Source organism: Hemiscyllium ocellatum, chromosome 13, assembly GCF_020745735.1.
Source record: "Hemiscyllium ocellatum isolate sHemOce1 chromosome 13, sHemOce1.pat.X.cur, whole genome shotgun sequence".
In the NCBI taxonomy this organism is placed as follows: Eukaryota; Metazoa; Chordata; class Chondrichthyes; order Orectolobiformes; family Hemiscylliidae; genus Hemiscyllium; species Hemiscyllium ocellatum.
The window spans coordinates 6,790,536-6,804,063 of NC_083413.1; the positions used below are offsets into that span (position 1 = coordinate 6,790,536).

Here is a 13,528-nt window from a genome sequence, read left to right on the forward strand (position 1 = left end):
CTTTGGGGGTCGGGGAAATAGAAGTCTTGGAGGAGGTGGAGGGCGTGCGTGGTGTCCTGAATGTCTGTGCAGGCTGCCTGGGCCTGGGGGGATACGACAGGATCGAGGTAGGTGGAGATCAATTCGGTGGGTCAAGAGCAGGCTGAGATGGTGGGTCGGCCGGGGTAGTCAGGCTTGTGGATCTTGGGTAGGAGGTAGAATTGGACAGTGTGGGGGTTCTGAACTGTGAGGTTGGAAGCTGTGGGTGGGAGATCTCCTGAGGTGATGAGATTGTGAATGGTCTGGTCGATGATGGTTTGGTGATGGGGGGGTGGGGTCATGGTTGAGGGGGGGCGGTAGGAGGAGGTGTCTAGCTCCCATTCCACCTCAAACTCCAGCTGCACTCCAAGTCCTAGCTCCCATCCCTGCCGTGTCTTCACCATTTCCCCAGACCTCCCCCTCACTGAGAAGGAACATTTAGTCCTCAGTAAAGGCCTCACTTTTTATCCCTCTATGGTCCCAGATTAATGAGTTCAACACATGCTGCCACCTTGAACGTTTCTTCTACGCCTCCATGCCCACTTTTTTAACCAAGATACCCGTCCACCCACCGAGGTGAGTCCCAGCTATGCCTGTCTCTTTGTCGGCTACGTAGAAGAGTCCATCTTCCAGAGTTACAGCAGCACCACTCCCCACATTTTCCTCTGTTACATTGATGACTGCATCAGCGCCACCTCGTGCTCCCACGAGGAGGTTGAACAGTTCATCAACTTCACTGAGGACCCCTTCTCCTGCATCCAACACACTCTAACCACCTGGACACCCCGTGCGGGCCTGCTACCCACCCTTGACCCCTTCATTTCAAACTGCCACCGTGACATTGACTACCTCAACCTCCAACCGCCTCACCCACTCCAACCTTTTGCCCTCACAACAGGCAGCCCTCCAATCCCAACCTCACCATCAAACACACAGACAAAGAGGGTGCAGTGGTAGTTTGGTGCACCAACCTCTACCCAGCTGAAGCCAGGCGCCAACTCGAAGACACATCCTCCTACCGCCCCCTCGACGATGACCCCACACCCCCATCACCAAATCATCATCTCCCAGATCATACATAACCTCATCACCTCGGGATCTTCCACCCACAGCTTCCAACTTCATTGTTCAGGATGCCCCCACTGCCTAATTCTACGTCCTACCCAAGATCCACAAACCTGACTACCCCAGCCGACCTATCATCTCAGCCTGCTCCTGCCTCACCAAATTCATCTCCAGCTACCTCGATCCTGTCCTATTCCCCGGTCCAGGAACCCCGCACAAACATTCGGGACACCATCCACGCCCACCACCTCCTCTAAGACCTCCATTTCCCCGGCCCCCAATGCCTCATCGTCACCATGGATATTCAGTCCTTCTCCACCTCCATCCGCCATGACCAGGGCTTCCAAACCCTCCGTTTCTTTCTCTCCCGACGTGCCCACCAGTACCTTTTCACTGACAGTCTTATCCGTTTGTCTGAACTGGTCCTCACCCTCAACAATTTTTCCTTCCAATCCTCCCAGTTCCTCCAGATGAAAGGGGTAGCCATGGGCACCAGCATGGGCCCCAGCTATGCCTGTCTCTTCGTTGGCTACATAGAACAGTCCATCTTCCAGACTTACATCAGCACCACTCCCCACCTTTTCCTCTGTTACATTGATGACTGCATCAACGCCACCTCGTGCTCCCGCGAGGAGGTTGAACAGTTCATCAACTTCACCAACACGTTCCACCCTGACTTTAAATTCACCTGGTAAAAGCAAATTACTGCGGATGCTGGAATTTGAAACCAAAAGAGAAAATGCTGGAAAATCTCAGTAGGTCTGGCAGCATCTGTAAGGAGAGAAAAGAGCTGACATTTCGAGTCTTAAGTGACCGCTTTGACAAAGAGTCAGTTAGACTCGAAATGTCAGCTGTTTTCTCTCCTTTCAGATGCTGCCAGACCTCCTGAGATTTTCCAGCATTTTCTCTTTTGGTTTACGTTCTCCTGGACCATTTCTGACTATTCCCTCCCTTCCTGGACCTCTCTGTCTCTATCAATGATGACTGACATAACACTGACATTTTTTACAAACCCACCGACTCCCATAGCTACTTGGATTACACCTTTTCCCACCCTACCTCCGGCAAAAATGCTATCCCATATTCCTAATTCCTCCGCCACATCTCCTCCCAGGACAACCACAGAATATACCAAATGGCCTCCTTCGTTAAAGACCAAAATTTCCCCTCCCATGTGGTTGAAGATGCACTCCAACGCATCTCATCTACGTCCTGCACCTCTGCCCTCGAACCCCACCCATCCAACTGCAGCAAGGACAGAACCCCGCCCCGGCCTTCACCTTCTAACCTACCAACCTCCGCATAGATTGCATCAACCGCCGATATTTTCACCACCAACAAATGGACCTCACCACCAGGGAATTATTTCTCTCCCCACCTCTATCCACTTTCAGCAAAGACCAATTCCTCCACGACTACCTGGTCAGGTTCATGCCCCTAACAACCCACCTTCCCCTGCTACCACAGGAATTGAAAAAACTGCGCCCACACCTCCCCTCTCACCTCCACCCAAGGCCCCAAAGGAGCTTTCCACATTCATCAAGGTTTCACCTGTACTTCCACACGTCATTTATTGTTTCCGATGCTCCCAATTCGGTCTCCTCTGCACTGGGGAGACTGGACACCTTCTCACAGAGCACTTCAGAGAACATCTCCGGGACACCCGCACCAATCAACCCCACTACCCCATGGCCCAACGTTTCAACTCCCCCCTCCCACTCTGCTGAGGACATGCAGGTCCTGTGCCACCTCCATCGCCACTCCGTCACCACCCAATGCCTGGAGGAAGAATGCCTTATCTTTTGCCTCGGGAACCTTCAACCCCAGGGCATCAATGTGGACTTCACCAGTTTCCTCATTTCCCCTCCCCCCACCTTATCCCAGTTCCAACCTTCCAGCTCAGCACTGTCCCCATGACTTGTCCCACCTGTCAGTCTTCCTTCCCACCTATCTGTCCCACTCTCCCCTCTGACCTATCACCTTCACCCCCACTTCCATCCACCTATTGCACTCTCAGCTACCTTCTCCCCAGCCCCACCCTCCCATTTATCTCTCCACCCCTGCGGCTCCCAGCCTCATTCCTGATTAAGGCTTCCAGCCCGAAACGTCAATTCTCCTGCTCCTTGGATGCTGCATGACCTGCTGCGCTTTTCCAGCACCACCCACTCATACTGGGTGCGGTAGATCTGAACCAAGCAGGGGAGATTTTATTAAACACTACTTTTAGAAAATAAAATTATGGACCAGTGTCATTTGTCAGTTGTTGATCATATTTCTGTATTTTTATGTAATTTTGAGCCACGTTGCTATAAAAAAAAACTGAATTCTGGTGGAGGTAAGTAGAGAATATAAATGTTAGAATTGCACAGCATGTCTCTCATCTTCTGCAAAGAAAAATATGGGGTGTATTTTTCATCTGAACTAGATTCTGATGAAGGGTTTTTATCAAAATTTACCTGTTCTGTCGTTAACAGAAAACTTGAGTTGGAACACCTTTTATTTTTCTTATTTCTAACTGTTAACATGAATGGAACTGCAAAGCTATGTGATACCTGTAGTTTCTGTGGATAATGTTAATGTTCGGGTAAAAAGAGGTCTGCAGATGCTGGAGATCACAGCTGAAAATGTGTTGCTGGTTAAAGCACAGCAGGTCAGGCAGCATCCAAGGAACAGGAAATTAGACATTTCGGGCATAAATTTCTGATGAAGGGCTTATGCCCGAAACGTCAAATTTCCTATTCTTTGGATGCTGCCTGACCTGCTGTGCTTTAACCAGCAACACATTTTCAGCCATAAAGTTAATGTTGTCTATTTTATGAATTTAGCTATTAGAATTACTTGCATGTTTAATTCTGTGTAAAGTTCAGAATTCATGAAGATTTCATTCTAGATATTTACTAGTCGTCAGTGATGAAGATCATCTTGTTTTCTCTTCCCCAGTGTGTTTCTGATTAATTAACTAAACTAGAGCGCTGACAAAATGACTGCCCCAAAAAGGACTCTCAGTAAAAAGGAGCAGGAGGAAATTAAAAAGAAGGTATGAAATCTCTCGAATATATGGAAGGCAGATCAAGGGGTAAATACTTAACAAAAAAAAGGAAAATACTATCAATCTGAGTTGTGAAAGATGTTCTGAAAACGCACAGTGAGTATGTTAGATCTGAAAAAAGAAAAAAACTGTTTTGCCAAATGGTCTAAACTTTTCTCAATGAATCAAATTCCATTTCAGCAGCTTTGGTTTTTCATATTAGTTGTAAATAATTAGCAAGTGTGTCATATTTTACCTCCCGTACTTGAGTTGCTTATCAACCTGGTCAGATATTTAGTTTGCAGTTTTTAAAAAAGCAACTTTATACTGGGAACAGAATTCCCTCATTATTGATTGTACATTCAATATCCTGAAGAATATCATTTGCTCGATGTTTTCCAGATTTCTTTGAACTTTTCTTGAGGGACTGATTCAATAAAGAGTTATTTTAAATAAGTGTTCTTTATTTCTTGCATTGATTGTTCACCGACTTTGAAGGGAAATGAGGATGCTGTAGTGATTTAGCTATCTTTTCCTAATCCAATGTCTGATATTGTGCATTTTGTGACAATGATCACTGGTGATCAGTGATTGTACTTTTTTTTTGCTCAAACCTCCACAATCCTGACAAATAAATCTGTAAGCAAGGAGTTTGCAGAAACAAATCAGCCTGTGAGCATTGTAGTTGTGTCCCTACATCTAGTTTGGAAGTCGAGGATTGTCATAATGTGTCTAAACAGGTTGATGGAAAATATTTTTTTCACCAAAATTCTGTTCAAACCAGGATAATCTAATTAGGCACAGGACGGGGTACTTAGGTCTACGTGGCTCCAGTTGTTGTTTTTTTTTAGTTCGCTGTTAAGGAACAAACATAAGATTATAAGATATTGATGCAAAATTAGACCATTTGGCTCATTGAGTCTGCTCTGCCATTCAATTGTGACTGATGTGTTTCTCAACTCCATTCACCTGCTTTTTCCCTGTAACCCTTCATCCCTTTACTAATCAAGAAGTTATCTAGCTCTGCCTTAAGTGCCCTCAATGACTTTGCCGCAGAAGGTAGTGGAGACCATGAGTTTCACAGATTCACCTCCCTCTAGCTGAATGAAGAAACTGCTCCTCAACTCACACCTAAAGGGTCATCCCTTCACTCTGAGGCTGTGCCCTCTGGTCCCAGTCCTGTTCATGTGGAAACATCTTCTCCATGTGCACTCTGTCGTACCAAAATATATGCAAACAGATTCAAGAACAGTTTCTTCCCTGCAGTTCTCTGACTTCTGAGTGGACCTCTCATATATGAGAGTTGATCTTTCTCTGCACCACCTCTGTAGCAGTAAAATATATTCTGCATTCTATTCTATTACCCTCATGTATGTATGTAAGGTATGATTTGTCTATACAGCGTACAAAACAATACTTTTCACTGAATCTCTGTACATGTGGCAATGGTAAATCAAATCAAATGAAACTCTATCCTGGCCTGTCAGTATTCTGTAAGTTTCAATCAGATACCCCCTCATCCTTCTAAACTCCATTGAGTACAGACCCATAGTCCTCAACCGCCATTCATATGAGAAGCCCCTTTCATGTCCGGCATCATTGATGCAGACCTCCTCTGGACCCTGTCCCCGGCCAGCACATCCTTCCTTAGATGCAGGGTCCAAAATCGCTCATAGTATTCCAAATGCATCTGATTTGAGCCTTGTACAGCCTCAGCAGTACATCCTTGCTCTTGTATTCTAGCCCTCTTGAAATGAATGTTCCATTCGCATTTGTCATCTGCCACCTGAATCTGCATGTTCACCTTAAGAGAATTCTGAAAAAGGACTTCAATGTCCTTTTGTACTTCCAGATTTCCAAAATTTTTCCCTGTTTAGAAAATAGTCTACACTTCTATTGTTTCTACAAAGGTGCATAACCTTAATTTTCCCATATTGTGTTCCATCTGCTCACTCTTTGAGCCTGTCCAAGTCCTCCTGCAGCCTTCCCACTTCCTTAATATTACCTGTCCCTCCATCAATGTGTCAACTGCAAACATAGCGACAGCGCCCTGACTTCCTTCATCCAAATTGTCAATGCATACAGTGAATAGTTGTGATCCCGATACAGACCCCTGCAAAACTCCATTAAGCATTGGCTGCCATCCTGAAAAAGACCCGTTTTATCCCTAATCTCTGTCTTTTGGCTTGTTAGCCTATCCTCTCTTCATGCCAGTACATTAACCCTAACACCATGGGCTCTGACCTTATTTAGCAGCCTCCTATGCAGCATCTTATTGAAGATTTTCCGGAAATTCAATTAGATCATGTCCCCTGGCTCTCCTTTGTCTAATTTGGTCATTATCTCTTCAAAGAATTCTAACAGATTTGCCAGGCATGACCTTTCCGTGACAAAGCTGTGCTGACTCAGTCCTATTCTACCATGCACTTCCAAGTAGTCTGCAATCTCCTTCCTGAATAATGGACTCTAAAATCTTACCAACAACTGAGGTCAGGCTAACTGGGCTCTAGTGTCCTATCTTCTGTCTCCTTCCTTTCTTAAACAGGAGTGTTACATTAACCATTTTGCAGTCCTCTGGGATCCACCCTGACTGCGGTAATTCCTGAAAGATCACCACCTTTACAATCTCCTCAGCTATCTCCCTCAGAATTCTGGGGTGTGTTATGGAACAGTGTAAAGCCCCTCGAAATATAGTAAGAAGATAGCCTAGACCCTAATCTTTTCTCATTTTAGAGGTAAGTGTAAGGCATTGTGTTTCAAATGCAATTTGATTGGCCAGACTACTAGGCTTGAAACAAAACATACTTTATTCTTACACTATATGTAAAATGCGGACAAAATAAAAGAAAAGAATTGGCTTAACTTTAATTATCGATGCTTAACAAAATAATATATGTTAATCTCTGCTAATTAACTGTTCCAATCTAGTAACATACCATATTATGCCTTTGGCAAAGGCATTTTCAGTAAAATAGATTATCTCCCATGCAATTCTAGCAGGAAGAGAAACCCAGCTTCTAGCTGTAGCAGTGAGGAATAAGAGCTTCCACATCCAGTTTCAAGACCACAGTAATTGCTACTGAAGGCTGAAACTGAAAAAAAAATTCCTGGTTCAATAGAAACCCATTCAGGCTGCTTCTATTGTTCCAACTTTAAAAACAAAGCCCAAGGCCTCGCAAGTTCTCTATTAGCTTTGGGGCAACTGATCCGCATCTCTGTCTCAATTTGTTGTCTTTTTCAAAAAAAAAGGACAAAATACATCATAGTATTGTCACAGGTGTAGTCCACCTTCGGTTCCCCTGCACCTTCTCCTTAGTGACACGTAGACTCACCTCTGTCCCCGACTGTCTTGAAGTTCTGGTATGTTGCTAGTGTCTTCCACTGTGAAAACTGATGCACAGTACCTATTCAGTTCCTCTGTCATTTCTTTGTTCCCCATTACTGCTTCTGCAGCCTTGTTTTCCAGTGGTCCAATGCCCACTCTTGACTCTTTCTAATTTTTTAGCTATCTAAAAGAAGTATTCATAGTATTAATAACAAGGATAATGTAATAAATAATGCATGCACATTTTTCTTCAGCATTTTCAAACAAATCTGTAGATTTCCTCTTTCTCTGTTTTACATTAATTTTTGCATGCTTTAAGTATATGTGCATATGTAGAATCATACAGCATGCAAACAGACCCTTTGGTCCGACCAGTCCAATGAGCAACTTAATCCCAAACTAAACTAGTCCCACCTACCTGCTCCTGGCCCATATCCCTCCAATGTTTCCTATTCATGTACCTGTCCAAATGTCTTTTAAATGTTGTAATTGTACCCACATCACAACTTCCTCAGGAATTTCATTCTATTCACTTTCAAATACCAATATTGAAACCAATAGTGCATGTTTCTTATTGGCTATATAATCTTAAATGTACTTTTTGTGAAACCGTGAATAAAAATAAGGTCACAAATGCAAGAGACTAATCTTAAATACTTTCCTTCAGGAAGATGAAAAGGCAGCTGCTGAAATATATGAGGAATTTTTGGCCTCCTTTGAGGGTGCTGACTCCAGTAAAGTAAAAGCGTTTGTTAGAGGTGGCATCGTAAATGCGACAAGAGGTGAGTATAGGAACTGTATGCAAATTGTTCTTCAAGGATGTAGGTGAAACACAACTTTATTAAAATTGGCTATATAAGAAGTCCTTTCACAGTTAGATTACAACAGGATCTACCTTAGATTGCAACAGGATCTTGATCAGATGGGCCAATGGGCTGAGAAGTGGCAGATGGAGTTTAATTCAGATAAATGCGAGGTGCTGCATTTTGGCAAAGCAAATCTTAGCAGGACTTATACACTTAATGGTAAGGTCCTAGAGAGTGTTGCTGAACAAAGAGACCTTGGAGTGCAAGTTTAAAGCTCCTTGAAAGTGGAGTCGCAGGTAGATAGGATAGTGAAGCAGGCGTTTAGTATGCTTTCTTTTATTGATCAGAGTATTGAGTACAGGAGTTGGGAGGTCATATTGTGGCTGTACAGGACATTGGTTAGACACTGTTGGAATGTTGCGTGCGTTTCTGGTCTCCTTCCTATCGGGAAGATGTTGTGAAACTTGAAAGGATTTCCAAGGATGTTGCCAGGGTTGGAGGATTTGAGCTACAGGGAGAGGCTGACCAGGCTGGGGCTGTTTGCCTGAAGCATCGGAGGCTGAGGGGTGACCTTATAGAGGTTTACAAAATTATGAGGGGCATGGATAGGATAAATAGACAAAGTCTTTTTCCTGGGGTGGGGGAGTCCAGAACTAGAGGGCATAGGTTTAGGGTGAGAGGGGAAAGATATAAAAGAGACATAAGGGGCAACTTTTTCACGCAGAGGGTGGTACGTGTATGGAGTGAGCTGCCAGAGGATGTGGTGGAGGCTGGTATAATTGCAACATTTTAAAAGGCATTTGGATGGGTATATGAATAAGGGTTTGGAGGGATATGGGCCGGGTGCTGGCAGGTGGGACTAGATTGGGTTGGGATATCTGTTCGGCATGGACGGGTTGGACTGAAGGGTCTGTTTCCATGCTGGACATCTCTATGACTCTAATTGGGGTAGGTTATTTTGCAATGCAGATGTCAAGGCTTGAACTACTTTTCCCTGGTAAAACTCCAATTTTTTTCCATATAGGTAAGAATTATTCCGATAAAGACAATGTGGTTTTGGTTTATGTGATCATCAGTAGGTTCAAAGAGTTTTAGGATCTTTTCACTCTTCTTTGCTTTGGAAATGTTTATGATGTTGTTTGCGAGTTTATTTTAACTTGTAACCAGTTTTATAATCTTTAAAAGAAATCCCAATTAATAATCAGTAAAGTTTCCAGGAGAAGGGGTATCTCCAGCCAGACTTATAATTTGCATCCTGGAGAGAGAGAGCGAGGCGCATAGTTTCATGGAGCTGCTTCACAAAGCTGCTGTGCGGAATCTGAATTTAGCAGTTAGTTGACAGTAAGGTATGTATGTGAAGTTCGACCTGGGTTCTAAAATACTAAGATAATTGACACTTCAGAGGAGAAGCAGTTATACAGAGTATTTCTTAAAATAAAGGAGGTTGCAAAGTGTCAATGTGGAAAGGAACCATGGTGCCCTTGTTGATAAGTCAATGAAGGCTAACATGCAGGTGCAGCAAACTATTGGGAAGGCCAATGAACATTATCATTTCTTGTAAGGGGATTAAAGTACAGGAGTAGTGAAATCTTGCTTCATTTGTGTATGAAATTGGTTAGACTGCACCTGGAGTACTGTGTCTCCTTATTCTAGGAAAGACGATATTGCCATAGACGGAGTGCAACAAAAGTTTACCAGATTTGTTCCCAGTTTGGTAAAACTGTCCTCCGAAGTGAGGTTGGGCAAACTGGGGCTGTATCCACTGGAGGTTTGAAAAATGGTCGTTGATCTCATTGAAACCTAAAGTAATATACAGGTTAGTTGCAGGTAAGATGTTTCATCTGGTTGGGAAGTTTAGAACCGGGGAGGGGCCAATTTAAAGATAGCCCTATAAAACTTGTGTCTGAGATGAGGGATTTATTTACACACAGGGTTTATAAACCTTTGGGAGTATCTATCCTAGAGGGCTGTGAAAGGTCAGTCTTTGAGTATGTGGAAGGTAGACATTGTTAGACCCCTGATTACCATTGGCATGAACGATGATGGGAATGAACTGGGTGAAAAGCATTGATGTTTACTCAGTCTTGATCATATCAAATGGAAGGGAAGGCTCAATAAGTTGAACGGACTACTGCTATTCTTGTGTTTCTAGTTCTTGCGATGTTTGGCATACTGTTAATGACAGGGTCCTGAACAGCACTGATGTACAAAGGGATCTTGGGGTTCAAGTCCATAGCTCCCTGATTTTGAAGATTTAATGACTCTGAGAAGTGCAAGATATAATTTGTTATCTGATTATGCGGGTAATCTGAAATTTGGTGATCCATGTCCAAGCTGAACAAAATGAAGGTGCAGTAAGAAAGAAAGTACAGTGTATGGCAAGTAGTCTGTTAAAAGATGATCTGGAAATTTAATTTGTTGAAGCTCTGTGTTGACTTGCCTTGTACAAGTTGATCAGGATGGAAACCTGGGTACCAGTCATCCTATGAAAAGACAGACAAACAAAAAATGCTTAATCATTTGGAATCTCAAATTAACAAGTTGTCTTACTCCCAACAATTCTATGTATGTTGACTTAATTGAAGTTTGAAATTATTACAGTCTCGTCAGGAGCTGTGGTCAGTTTTTTTAAGATGCTCCAGCCAGGTGATGTATGACCTGTAGTATGTCATGAAATTCTGATACAACATGCTACAACTAGCAACAAAAATGTCTCATTCCTCCCCACAGCTTTTATTCACTTATTTATATACAGGCTCTGCCTGCTCAGGCTTATTACTGGTAACAGAGCCTTTTCTCAGGACTTGATAATGACAGACTCCATGATCACCTGTGCAATCCATCTGCTGCCTGCCTTCTACCTCCATACCCAGTGAGGAGTAACTTTCCTTTAAACCTATCAGCAGATAATTTTTGGACCAAGGAATCAGAAAACACAAAGTCACTGACATGCTCCTTGTGAGAAATCCCCTTTGTCAAATGGCAGACTTTGAACTACCATGGTTTATGAAATGACAGGACCTCTGTGTAGCCAACCTCCATTTTTTTTTAAGATTAGATTAGATTAGATTACTTACATTGTGGAAACAGGCCCTTCGGCCCAACAAGTCCACACCGACCCGCCGAAGCGCAATCCACCCATACCCCTACATATACCCCTTACCTAACACTACGGGCAATTTAGCATGGCCAATTCACCTGACCCGCACATCTTTGGACTGTGGGAGGAAACCGGAGCACCCGGAGGAAACCCACGCAGACACGGGGAGAACGTGCAAACTCCACACAGTCAGTCACCTGAGGCGGGAATTGAACCCAGGTCCCTGGCGCTGTGAGGCAGCAGTGCTAACCACTGTGCCACCGTGCCGCCATTGTTGCAGCTTCAGTCAAAAGCACATTATGCACATGTGGAGAGACCCACAAACAATGTTTCAGCTACTGACGACCTTCCTTCCTACTGGCTGAATAGTGTATTAATCACCTTAAACTCAACAAATGAGGTTTTGTTCAGCAATTCTATATTTGCTAAATGAATAAACAAAATAATCATGACTCATGCTCGTTTGTTAGCTGGCAATCATCAACTGATGCAGTTGTATTCAGTGCCACATTTGAACTTAGCAATTATTTCATAAGGTTTTGATTTCACACTTAGAAGAACGATTGGAGGAACAGAAAGGAAAATTGTATAAACCTTCCACACGGGTTCCAGAGGTAAAGAGTTTAGTACCAGAGAAATCATCTTCACCATCTTTCACATCAGACCCCAAGAAGCCTGTAAGTACCTGATGTTGATCATTGTATAATTAATGAATCCTGATAAGTTAATTTTTTTCGAAGTTTGCAGAATGTGGAACTGTGCATAGCTCCAGATAATCTTTACAGATTGTATGACACTACAATAATGCTATAAACTGGGCCATCACACTGGAATGCTCCTATACAGTGATAATTTATAAACTAGTCCCTGCATTAAGTTTTCATCCAACCATTCTGCAGTTGGCCAGTGCAGACAAGATGCTTTCTTTAAGGGTGTGTGGAGAAGTTAGACAGTTTTCATGGGAATTAAAAAGTGTAAATTTATTGGATTTGATATGTTACCCCATGCTTTCTAATCTTTCCTCAAACGACAGTATTAGTTGAGGGGTTGGAAGTATATCTTTAGCCTAATCCCTCAAGTTAAACTGAAACTTTAAAAACTGAAAGTGTTCATCAAAATGTACTTAATGACTCTCTTGGATTACTGTATTGACTCAATTAATTTATCTTGGTTAGTGCAGTAAATCATTCAGGATGTTTACTGACCACTGTTTGAAGTGCATGTGTTCTCAACTCGTCGAACTGACGAGAGTGTCTGTTTAGAAGACGTAAGATTTAGGAACAGGAGTAGGTCACTTGGCCCATCTGTTCTGCTCTGCCATTTAATTAGACTATGGCTGAACTGATAATTTTCAACTCTACTGCCTTTTCAATAACCCTTGATTCCCATACTGATCAAAATCTTGTCTATGTCAGCCTTCAATATTCTTAACACTCAATCTCAGCATCACGCTGCAATAAATAATTCCACAGAATCATTCACAGCCCTCCTGAGAAGAAATTTCTTCTCATCACTGTCTTAAATGGGTGCCCCTATTCTGTGATAATATCCCTTCGGTCCTGGCCTCCCTCATTAGAAAACAACCTCTCTGCATCTAACCTGTCTGGCACCATAAGATTCATCTTTGTTTCAATAAGGTTGCATCTCATTATTCTAAATTCCAATAAGTACAGGCCCAGCTGTCCAATCTACATGATTTCATCCTATATGAAAATTTCTCCATGCCAGCGTATCAGCCAAGTGAAACTTATTTGGACAGACGCCAATTTCAGTATATCTTTCCTTTAGATGAGTGGACCAAAACTGTTCACCAGTATGCTCAATTTGGTGTAACTAATGTATTGTATAACTTTAGCAAAACATTCCTATTTTTATGCTTCATTCCCTTTGGAATGAAGACCACCAGTCCATTTGCCTGCACTATTACCTGCTGGACTTGTATGCTAACTTTTTGTGTTTTATGTACAAGGATTTCTAAATTTCTTTGTCCTGTACCTTTCTCCATTTCAGTAATTATGCAACTCCCCTATTTCTTCATGCCAAAATGCATAACCTTACATTTTCCCACATATTCCATCTAAGTTTTTTTACCCACACTATTAACTTGTCCACATCCCTCTGTGTGGAAAGTCATACATTGAATGTGGAGCACTTTAAACATGTTATTTTGATCTTTAAAGCAGGCA

At 42.8% G+C, this 13,528-nt stretch overlaps 1 protein-coding gene across 4 annotated transcripts in view; it reads left to right on the forward strand.

Annotated features, from left to right (window-relative positions):
- LOC132821765 (U2 snRNP-associated SURP motif-containing protein-like) overlaps positions 1–13,528 on the forward strand; it is an 86,612-nt gene that overhangs the window by 14,053 nt on the left and 59,031 nt on the right. For 3 of the 4 annotated variants that reach the window (XM_060834520.1, XM_060834519.1, XM_060834521.1), the window contains 3 exons: positions 4,024–4,120; positions 8,104–8,218; positions 11,898–12,019. In XM_060834520.1, the coding sequence (XP_060690503.1) occupies positions 4,064–4,120; positions 8,104–8,218; positions 11,898–12,019 (294 nt within the window). In that variant the 5' untranslated portion in view covers positions 4,024–4,063. The remainder of the gene's footprint in view (positions 1–4,023; positions 4,121–8,103; positions 8,219–11,897; positions 12,020–13,528) is intronic. The other variant, XM_060834522.1, reaches the window with a different exon arrangement.